Consider the following 12,529-nt stretch of genomic DNA (forward strand, 5'->3'; position numbering starts at 1 on the left):
TTATAAACTAGTAAATGATTTGATGCATATATTATAGTACTTATTGATAAGTCTTGTCGATTGAACGCTATATTCGTTTTCCTAAGCTATTCTGGTAACCCACAGGCTAGAACTACTCAGCGACTTAAACACCAGAGAGAAGACGCAAGTATGAGAGAAAATACTTTACTCCAAGGTTCGTTCTTGTACAGAAAATCATGGGTATTTATAGATGTTAGTATCTGTTAAATCAACATCATATTTCAGCCAATCCGTTAACGACATATTATGCTGCCGACCAATAGTAGCACGCCACGTTGGAATTCTAGAATGCTCCATCATACTCTGATTGGCTAGGGCTCTTCGGCTCCTTTTGGGCCTCTAGAGACTCCGTTGAAGTTCTCCGGAAGCCGACTCAACACTTATGAATAAAGAAAAGTGGTTCACTATATTCAACTAAGGTTAATGAAAGATTATTGAAACTATTTAGTGAGTTGATTTTGTTTGTTTCTTTTGGTATAAGTCATATCCGACATTATGTCTATGAATTACAATAGAATACCAGTTATTTATTCAGAATCTCTTAACTTATTCCACATTACTCTGGTCGGTGCTCTACGAGGGGTAATAGGCATGAATAAATAAAAATCAAATCAAAAACTTGTTTCTTTTGTAAAGAAGAAAAAACAGAACAAAGTATCGGGACAGTCAATGATGTAATCAAACGTTAGGAAAAAGTTGAAATAATGAATGATATAATTCATTCGAACTGACTAGTTTTAACACATATCTTTATTGTCACTAATCCGTTTTCATCTACTTCATTACAAAATCAGACAATGATTGTTAATGCTATGACTTCTAATCACTAGTTCAAAATTCTGGAACTTTCCATCTCACACTTTACTTATTTATCTGAATTTAAAAAAAATTTTATGATTTTAATCACCCTATTGGAACCATCGCTACATCATGATATACATATTCATCACTCATCACCGTGTTTTTGAATATGTCAATATCTAATAATAACTGCGATTTTAAAATAATGTAGGTTGTATATAGCTGATGAGAACCTAACGAAATAAAAATGATTTGATATTATTCCGCACCAGTCTTTGTTATAGCTCTCTTCAAGATTATTCGCTGAATTTCAGATTGACGAGCTCTTTGTTAGAGTTTCAATGTGAACATCAACCTGAAGACACAGGTGCGTTTATTTAATAAGTTCTAAGTAGAATGAAAAGTTTCCTGTATAGCACTGCTGGTGATCCCGTGCGAATTGCTTCGATACAGGCACTTTATCATAAGCTTTTTAAAACAGATAACTGAAACCAGAACTTACGTTTTGTTCTATTTGGGACCCATAAACTAGCCAGTACCTCTCTAAAATCACCAGCCTATCGGATAGCACGTTGACATTTAAAGAGATAAGTACTAGGTCTGAGTCTTCGAGTAAACTTTAACAATAAGATTCAGGTACATTTATCCTCGTTTTGAGTTCCATTGTTAGCCTCAATTTATCAATTCTAAAATAATAAGTAATTTCTATATATACTTGAAATCGTGAGTCAATTGAAGCTAGACCACCATCGAAAACCTGGAAGCACTGGAAGGCCGTTTCGTCCTATTATGGGACTTTTCAGCAATGTGCATCCACGATCCGCCTCACGAGATTCCAACCCAGGATCTACCAGTCTCGTGCCAGAGCACTTAACCGATAGACCACTGAGCCGGCATCCAACGGTGTTAATGTCTAACTTCAACCAATCCACGAAGTTGAGCAACCATTTCACCAATGTCTTCAGTGACCAGTTTGTTGTTGATTGTCACATAAACAATTTGCACACAGTGTACCCTTTATTTTGACTGCTAATTTTAGTCATTATCAAATGTACCTCAATAATAATAATAATGGTAATAATAATCATTTATTTCTACCCAATGAAAAACGGTTATTTTATCTAATGTGAATGTATATTTTATCATTAGTATAAACGAACAATTTGTGTGAGAGACAAAAAAATATCAATAAAGTGCAGAAAGTATGAATTGTAGGGCAGTATTAATTCATATCTTGTATAACATGTTATGTGTTTCATGTACAAATGTATATGCTACATCCTATTATTCCCACTGAACTTATCTGTTTAAGCCAATTGTATTTAATATAAGGAACCAATCCAAATCAATTAGGACACAGTTAATCTATATGATAATTTTGATTGTTTAAGAAATATTTAATGTGTTTTCATCCCTTCTTTACTGTATGTAAAAGACATTCACTTTAGAAGAGACTGAATAGTAAATTATGTTATAAACATTTATTATATGTTCTCATAAAGATTAAATTTCTTTTTAATAATGGCTTCTCAACATTGTTCAATTCGTTTAATTCGTCAAGATACATCTATTCCATGGGGTTTTCGATTAGAAGGCGGTACTGATTTTGGTCATTCTATTACTATACAACATGTAAATCCTGGAAGTATAGCCGATTACAGTGGACTTCGGGCTGGTGATCATGTAGTACGAATTAATCAATCTGAAACTAAATGGATGAGACATGATGATGCGAAAATGGAGATCATACGATCAAGTAATGATTTAGAATTGTTTGTTCAACGTAGTGACATAGCAAATACATATACACATCAAAATAATTTTTCTCCATCACCAAAACATTCTTTAAGTAGATCACCAAAACCAGTTTCTCCACAACCAGTTAATCGACAAACTATTTGGCAACCTAAAATTGTTTCATCTGTTCAAATGTCACCAAATAATAGTCATAATAATCATCAAGCATATGGGACTCATGTTAATTTAGAGGCTACATCGCAAAATGAAGAGTCATCATCTATCGGAGTTAAACACAATATCTCACCACTTCCATTTGGTCAATCACCACCGGCACCCGGAGAAAACGTACTAACAAAAGTCGGTGAGGGACGTTATAGAAAAATTAGCCACTCATCATACAATTCACCTATGGGTTTATATAATCAAAAAAATAGAAATCAAACATTTGAAAGAACATTATCTAATGCTACAGGTAATCAACTTGATGGTGCAGCACCTCGAGTATCACCAACAACACCGCCATCAATGCATTGCGGATCATGTGGAGGTTTTATACGCGGTGTTTTTGTTAAAGTACAAGGTCGTATCCCAATGCATCCTGAATGCCTTAAATGTTGTAAATGTGGAATAGGTTTACGCAATATTGGTTATTTCTACATTAAAGAACAATTATATTGTGAAACTCATGCTAAACAGGCTGCACCACCTCCTGAACCTGGCATGAAAGCTGTTGTTGTTTATAAATAACAGGTGAACTTTGAAAAAAATAATAATAATAATTTCAGTTCTATAAAAGATATTTAATATCCAATTATTTCCTGGCAACAAAATGTTTAGTTTATAAAATTTGTTACTAAAATCACTAGAATTAGTTTAAAATTGGATATTATGTAAAGCCATCTTAACTCTCATCATCAGTTGGTATGTATATTAAATTATAACTTATATAACTTTAAATGATATGAAATAAATATCTACAATTTATTATACCCCTTCTGTTTGCTTTGAGAAGAAAAACAACAAAAAAAGGTGAGATTTTTCAATATTTAACATTAACCAAGAAAGATTAACATATACACTTCATATACCGTGGAATTTACAAGTTCACTTTGTTTTTCTTTTTTCTTTTTTTTTCCTTTTTTTTTAATTTCAGCTCTCTTCCCGATTATCAGTCAATTTTTTTTGGGGGGGGATTCAAGGAAATATTTACAACCTTTCTAGATGTTTCATTCTAATTATTCTGTAGTTTACTTAATTATCTTCAATAATATTCATCATTAATGATCGTAATTATAAAATTGTAGTTGTTTAACTAATCAGAAATTGATTTTATTGATTAGATTATTGTTAATTGCGATCAATTTATGAACCTTTTAAATATTGATTGTGTATCCGGTAATAGAATCATCAATTTAGTTTTATCAAAATTGTTATTACCATTTCAATGAAGATAATAGAAAAGAAAGTATGTTGAATTGTGTTTCTTTTTTTTCTTTAAAAAAATATGATAAATAATTAAATTTCCTTTTTTTACAGGAATTAGATGCCCCAATAACTTGAGTTATTCCAATGTGAGCTTGGATATAATAATTTACATCAACAGTATTTAACTGTCCTAATAGATGCCCATTCTGTCAATAATAAGAAGTTGCCGTAGGACCCAAAGATCTTGGGTTCGAATCCGAGTGCGATGGTATATACTTACAGCTGAGGAGTCCCTGACTAAGATAAACAGTTACTAAATGACTTCTAAGTTTTAATTTTTGTCTAACTAAGATTGGTTTGTGATGTAAACTATGAAATTCGAAAATCTCCACAAACACTATAAAACAGTCCAGTTTAGCATATTTGAAGTTTAATTTACCTTTGTACAAAATGCGCCATCTACTTATGTTTTGTATTACAAGTCGAATAAAATGTAAGCTTATTTTTTACTTATAAGAACTTTCGTCCAAATTAGAGCGAATAGTTTCACAGTATTTGGGCGCCGAGTTGATGTAAAACATCAAAATAGGAATAATATATTTGTAAAATCTCAGCGAATGAATCAGAAGTAATTCCACCGTTTCGCCTGGTCAACTAGGAATCTTTAGCGCGAGTACAATATCCAATCATCATAGATGGAATGGGATTGCGTAAGAATCATTAGCCTCCAACATCACATCAACGATTTAGCTAGCTATTATAGGTTTTGAATCTCCTCCCTAGCCAAAGAATTTCCGTGCATCTAATAATCTTGTAAACAAATACCCTATCAAACTGAACAATTTTTACTTTCACCTCTCCTAATTGCATTCCATACATGCTTGGGGACAGCCTTTTACCTCATTACCGTGTTACTTCGAGGCACATGCGATAACTTTAGTACGCTAGCAAACATATTCAAAAATTTGAAAGTTTACGCAGAACGTTATACTTGTAGTTTTTTTTCTGTCCTCCCTGCTTGGAATTCGGCAACGCTTGTACTGAATTAAAAAATTCACCGACATTAGTATAGAATCGCGATTAGTTTTTTTTTTTATTTTTTTTTTTGGCGTTGAGTACTGAGAATTTCGTTCGTACTCTAGATATCATTAAAGTTTACCTATTTCAAATAGAACTCCTTTTGATTTTGTCCATAATGATAACGAACTCTTCACAATCTAACCACGCAGATAAGAGTACTCACCAATACCAAAAATACCAATATATGAAGAGGTTCACTAGGAAAAATATTCTTAGAGAAGGTATGATTTTCTAGAGCTGCCAAATCGTACTTACAGTTAGCTTAACATGTACTGGTCCATAATAAAATACTGAATTACTGTGTCATTAACAGAGGTATTAAAAGTCAGTCAGAATTTAAAATTACGTAACACTCAATGAGTAAAAAAATTAATTAAAACATGAAAGCGAAATATGGAAAATTACCCACTTGAAGATTATAAGGAAGATAAAAATATAAGCGAACAGGTGTCTAAACAAGATATAGAACAGATATTTAAAAGATTATTGTCCACTTGAAGAATACAGGAGGATAAAGGAGAGAAAACAACCACGTCAAAAAATGATCAACAAAATAGCACTTCGTATGCTAGAACCATGGTAAACTAGCGAATTGAATATACTTATTCTGAACACGAAAATTGCTTGTGAGCTGACGAATCCCCAAAGCTTACGCTATCTATAAGTTTCTTAACCAGCTTCCTTTCGAAACAATTTGTTCTACTTTGTGAATAATTTAGACTGGGGGTTCCGGTGGAGGTAGATGATGAAATGACTAGATGTTCAACAGTTAAGCTATTGGCTGGTTTGTATTCACCATTCAATAACCATGCCGGACAATGCCAGCATAAAGGGTTCGGAATGTGCACGCTTTGAACGATCAACATTACAAGCTCCACAAGAGTAAATAAAACGGCGGATACGCAGCGTGGTGTCCTGAAGCGGCGACTTATCTTTGGCGCATCCTAATATCAGATATCTACTTAAGAATACAGTTCGTATTCCAACTGAATAAAAGGTTTTCTTCAGGAATTCGCACAGCTGACTGAGTAAGATCTCCTAGACCTTACGCCCTCTAAATACAATGTTCTAGAACAAAATCTTCTTCAGTGAGTTCTTTCAGTCAAGCGTATAGGCTCCAGGTTGCTGTCAGTGAATAATAGAGGAAATCAACTTTTCATAGACATTTTTTGGGTTCCATCCTCTCTTACTCCGACTGTGTCTTCTGTACAGACCTTTTAATTCTCGAAGATAGGGAATGCATCAAATTTCTCTGTTTACTCAGTGAAACCCAGCACTAGAAGTTCTCATATTTCCCTTTCCATGTCGCGTTTGTATAAACCGATCTTTCTAAAGAGCCGTTCGGTTTTCTTCTGAATGAAACATCAAGGAAGTAAACTTCTGAAGTTGTCTCTGACCATAGGGTGAATGTGATCGACTAGCAGGACATACTGAACGTCTGTATTATTTTATTAACAACATTAGCTTCATCAAAAAGATTGAATGCATCATCTAAATACCGCCTACGGAAGTGAGAATCACCAGTTATCAATCAAACAACAGTATTCTCTAGATTGGTCACGAAATATTTCGCTGAGAGGACTTAGTAGGAATTTCATAGTAACGACACCAATTTCTTTATAGAAATCATCGTTGAGTCTGAATTGCACATTGAATGTGTAATGTACAGCAATCCTTTGAGATAGCGATGCCATTATTTTTGATATAATCACTAAGGGACGTATTCTCGAAGAGAGAGGTGACATCTAAAAGAATCATCGTCTCCTGAAAAAAATTTGAGTCAGCTATTAAATCCACAAAAGCATAGAAGTCAAGGGTATTGTATTTACTGATCGTATTTCTTACCGACCCAAAAATTTCCAACAAACATTCGGTAGTTGGATGGCATGGTTAGTTTTTCATATCCATTACAGGGCAGATTGAAATATCTTTCTTGTGTGTTTTCTGAAATCCTTATAAGCACGGGGTAGTAGAGCCCAATGGTTTTAAGTTTTCAAACATATCAATATCAGTGATTAATCCATCTTTCATCATTCCCAAGTTTATTATCATTTTTTGTTCAGCTTGATCAGTTGTATAACCTTCACTTGATTTGCGAACTGCATGAAAAAATACCAGAGAGGGAGGAGAAACATAAGAGAATTTTTAAAAAATTTCCGATGTAGAACTTAATCAGCTGATTAGGATACAAATATTTCAGTCTCAACGGATATTTTTACCATATAAAATATATGCAAAGTTAAGGTTGGCTTTTTGTTCATGGATTAAAATTCATTATGAAAATATTGTAAGGAAGAGAACACTGTACGACAGCTTCCTCTATGTGTGAAACAGTATCGATAATAACACGCTTAATATTTTTATCTCAATAAACTAGTTACAAGAAATGCCTTTAGGATGTATAGAAACAAAGTTCACTGCCAAAAAGAGAGACTACCCACTGTGCCTGATCTAAGCTGATTATATTCAGATCCACATCAAGAATTTTGTCGTCCACACATCCACAAAAAGCTATATGGTTGGCGCTCTCATCGTCTGTGGAAAAATAGCAAACTCCATGACCTTCTGTAGGAGTTAAACGTATACATACTACTGACAGGTGAGATATTATCCAGGACCTTACTTGACCTTACAAATTCACTGTATTTATACTCCGTTTATGACTGAACTAGATATGTGACTTCATGAAGTAATCAAGTAAAAACCAAATATAGTGAGCAGAATGAAAATGAGTAATGTATGTAGTTTGTTGTGATTGTTTATTTTGAAGATGGTTTATACCAAGCGTTTAAGTTGGCTAGAATTATGGCTGTTTCTTTTTACCATGGGGTTTCCTAGAACTGTGGACCTATACCAGAATAAGACAGCTATCCAGTACTTCCTCATTTTGAATGATTTTCTAGTTTAGTTTAGAATGTAATGTAAGTAATTATGTAAATGAATAATTCTTTTTTAAGTAGCCCAACAATAATCTACAGAAAAAAGACTAATTCTTCTGCTACTTTTGCAGATTAAATTAAACTGCATTTACGATATTGACCATTTGGAGCGAACGATTCCTTGTCCATTAGGAGACGCTTAAAATCCTTTGAAGGATAAAACACGCATTCATCGGTGCCCGAAATGAAAATGTTTTAGTACCTACAAATCTAATGTAAAAAAGATATTTTATACGGTTACCTTAAATTATAGCAATTTTCGAATATATACAAGAAATTTGATTTCCCATAGAGTTGTGTAATATGTTGGTTTTATTAATTAACGCATTGTTTGTCTAAAAAAACATACATAAAACTACTTAAGTAGACAGAAATTTGGCAAGCTATTCACCTTAGGAAATTAAACAAACAGGACAGAAAAAAGGAAACAACTAAATATGGAAACAATTAAAAATAAGTGATTGAATAAAAAAGACTTATTTAGTAGGCGATTTACAGTAATATGTACCTAACACCATTCACAACGTAAAAGTTTTGAAAACAAGTCAATAACATTTCCCTTGTTAAAAAAGGTTCCCCATATTATTCAGCGAAAATGTAGAACTAGTATTATCTTCAATAGATTCTTGTATGTTTCTACAACTATAAATTCAGATCTCAGCAAGTGCAAGAACTATGGAAGCATCACACTATAGTGAGCGAGAACACATACAAGGGTGTTTTTGAACACAAAATCTCAGAACAACTTACTAAAATCTGAAAACCATACAGTAAATACTTAATTTGCAAAATATCAGTCAATCGTCTCAGACTTCACTGTTCCTTCTTTTTCACAACAATCATTCTTTGTTCTCATTCCCTATTCTTTGGTCTTCTTAACCTTCTGCCTACGGGCATTTCACTTTCGATTGATGATACATATTACTTATATCTGTCGACATCAGTAGCACACATCATAATACTGCTATCAGTACCAGGAAAGGTTATCAACAGAGTGTTGCCAGATGCGGTGAAAGACTCAGTAGATGCCTGACTTCGAGATCAACAGGCCATATTCCGTAAGGATCGGTCGTTCACAGACCGAATCGTGACACAGGCAATCATCGATGAACAATCGATTGAATGGAACTCGTCACTATACAACAACTTCCTTCACCATGAGATGTTTGATAGCGTGGATAGGAGAACCTTATGAAACCTTCTTCAACACTACGGTGTACCTAAGAAGTTTGTCACTATCATCCGGAATTCGTACAACGGACTACACTGCGAAGTGGTGCATGGAGGACAGCTGACAGAAGCGTTCCAAGTGGGAACCGGAGCTAGATAAGGCTGCTCACTTTCCCCCTTTCTCTTTCCTTCGATATTTGACTAGATTATGAAGACCTCCACGTCTGACGGGAAGCATGGAATAAAATGGACAGCTCAGAATTAATCAGCAGATTTGGACTTCTCAGAGGACCTTGCCCTTCTATCGTATACACACCAACAAATGCAGGTCAAGACAGCCTGTGTGACAGAAGCTTCTGCATCAGTAGGCCTCAAAATACACAAGAGAAGAGGTGAGATCCTGAAATACAGCACGGAGAATACCAACCTAATTATACTTGATGGAGAAGCCCTGAAAGAGGTGGACAGCATCATCGATAAACAAGGAGGATCCGATGCAAACGTAAAGGCTGAGATTGGCAAAGTAAGGGTAACATTCCTACAGTTCATCAACATATGGAACTCAAAACAACTGTCTGTAAGCCAACATCAAAGTCAGAATATTGATACAAACGTCAAGACAGTTCTACTGTACAGATCTGAAACTTGAAGAACCACCATAACCATCATCAAACATGTACAAGTATTTATAAACAATTGTCTACACAAGATACTCGACCGCGGTTGACCGGATAACATCAATAACAGTCTACTGTGGGAGAGAACAAACCAACTTCCAACTGAAGAGGAAATTAGGAAAAGACATTGGAAGTGGATAGGACACGCATTCAGTAAATCACCAAACTGCATCACGAAGCAATCCCTAACTCGAAATCCTGGAAGGAAACGGTAAAGTGAAGGGCCATGGAACACACTGCGTCGAGAACTGGAAGCAGACACGATAAGAATGAATGGCGACTGGGAACAACTTGCAAGGATTCCGGAGGACAGAGTTTGTTATAACGGTCCATTTTCCTCGTATACACGAACGGGAAGTTAATTTATCTTAGATGAATATCGACACTAGATTCCTTCCCAGTGTCTATTCTACAGGACTTCAACATAACTCAGATCAAGAACACGTGATTAGCCTGACAAGAACATAAATATATTTCCACACCAAAACCCGACACAATCCAACAACAAATGGGCAATCAATAATAATAGTAGTAAGGACACCTGTCAGGCTACCTACAAGTCTGACTAAGCAAAACAACCAATCATTATCATTCTCGCCCACACATCAGTGTTGGATGGAATATGCTGAAGGGCGGCCTATCCTCCTTCATGAGGGGGAACAGAAACAAGTTATTAAGTAACACATCTTACAATACCGTTATAGTAGATTATGATAGTCAACTATTATAGAAGTTGTATCAAAACATGTAACTCGTCCTTCCTAACAGCATGATTAATTTTATCAAACTGTCGACTAATTTGTAAAATATATGTCGAAATTTACATATCAGTATTTATGAATATGTAAGTCAATGTTCCAAATAATTTATGGTATACCCATAAACCTGACTATAAACTTAAAGAAGTCAATGTTCATTATATTACAGACTTCCACATAATATCGTTTTACTTCCATGATGTAAATAATTTCCATTCGTTACAAATAATAGTTTTTACACATCTATACTACTATATAATAATTAAGTAGCTAGTTTATTACAATAAGAAAATTTTTATGAAATAATCTTATTTGTATAAAAGTTAAAGAGATTAATTATTTTGATAAAATTACTAAGGCTAGAGAGTAGTTTCAAAGATAAATGTGACGTTTGAATGAACCAATGATTTCTTCGTATTGATTACTGTTGTGATTTTGAATTCCAAATACAACACATTCGTTTGTGTTCATCTAATACTTCTTGGTTAAATTGCGTTATTGCTGGAATTATTAGTTTATACTATAATTCAAATACTTCAATTTATCACACTTGACCCCATTCAAGATATCGACTAGATTACACCTCGAGGCTCACAACACCGTTACGCTTTTCCCCATTTAAGAAATCTAGTTCCTCTGAAGTAGCTGTGAAAGAGTGTAACTGAAATGTCCTGAGAGTCTGTTAGTTATGTCCATAACTAACCAATCAAATCGTTGCTTAAGCTCCCACCACGTTAATCTGGTTTGATGTGTCTGTAAACTATCCCTGTTGCATGTGACCTACTGATTAAAAGGCATCATTATCCTATTATATTAATGTGACTCATAAATTTTTATTCATTCCGATAAGACACGCAATACTGGTCGGTATGTTTGTGCGTTTCACTTAATAACTGTAATTCTTTAATTATTGTAATAACATAATTGTTTTTATGTTCAGAAACTGATAAAATTTAAAGCCAAGTTGTCCTTGTTCTGACTATAGCTTCCACATAGACTCTGCGATCGCCAGTATCGCATTTACAGTCTAATAGTATATTTGTAGAAATTAAACCCTACAGAGTAGAGGGAAAATAACATGAGTTCTCTAGCAGTGTTGATAGAAAATAGGTGTATACGCTATCGAAGTGTTTCTAAAAATCATTGAGTTGGTGTACGAATTTTTCAGACCCTAAGAACTGTTTACTGTATTATCTTGGTTTCGAATTTGGCGTCATTCGTGTATCCTATAGAATGCAGCACTTCCGACGTAATCGATATTCCAAGGCTGTATTTTTCCATTAAGTTCGTGAATGTGGACTTAAGTACACTATCCAGTGATAAATCGCTCAAACATTACCTGTATATCGGCGGAAGATGAAGTATATCTATCTCAACGTCACCGATATGGTCAAAATGTTTACAATACAAACCAAATAGTATTGAATAGCCGTGTTTGACAGCTACTAGTGTTATGTGAGTGCAAAATTTTCTCTTAAACTATCTAGATCTAGATTTGTGATCATTTAGTGTGACTCATAGTAGGTAAAAAGTGGGTTTTCAGCCAATAATCAAGAGTTCCCGTTGGCATGCGAAGTGCCAGATCACATTTAATAGTCCGTCATTTTTTTATTCCATTAGGTTTCCTTCAACTTTTGAAATTGATTGCTATTTAACTAAGAATCTTCATCATATAGTGTGCCAGAGAAAACTTTTAGTGACAAAGTCTCCTTGGATAAGACGATGAATGGCATTTTAAGGCATAAGTAAAGCCATAATACCCAAACTATATCCACCTGAATATGTTAAAATCAATGGCCTGTTGTGAAGATATTTCCATTTGTAGACTTTCGATTCTCGATGTGTAGATCGAATTTTAAATTGGTCTAGGCTAAAAATCTACTAACTACATATGCAGACTATCAAATTGTGATTCATT

The 12,529-nt window shown here is 34.3% G+C and overlaps 1 protein-coding gene across 1 annotated transcript; it reads left to right on the forward strand.

The window, feature by feature from the left end:
* The first annotated feature begins 2,271 nt into the window (after positions 1–2,271).
* Positions 2,272–4,035, forward strand: Smp_022340 (putative pdz and lim domain protein). The gene is made up of 2 exons (XM_018800025.1): positions 2,272–3,591; positions 3,716–4,035. The coding sequence occupies exon 1, from the start codon at positions 2,344–2,346 to the stop codon at positions 3,307–3,309; it is 966 nt and encodes a 321-aa protein (XP_018653880.1). The 5' UTR covers positions 2,272–2,343; the 3' UTR covers positions 3,310–3,591; positions 3,716–4,035.
* The last annotated feature ends 8,494 nt before the right edge of the window (positions 4,036–12,529 follow it).

Source organism: Schistosoma mansoni, chromosome W, assembly GCF_000237925.1.
Source record: "Schistosoma mansoni strain Puerto Rico chromosome W, complete genome".
Classification (NCBI taxonomy): Eukaryota; Metazoa; Platyhelminthes; class Trematoda; order Strigeidida; family Schistosomatidae; genus Schistosoma; species Schistosoma mansoni.

Excerpts from the sequence above, each read along its gene's own strand:
- Smp_022340 (XM_018800025.1), top strand. The coding sequence starts at position 2,344 with ATGGCTTCTCAACATTGTTCAATTCGTTTAATTCGTCAAGATACATCT.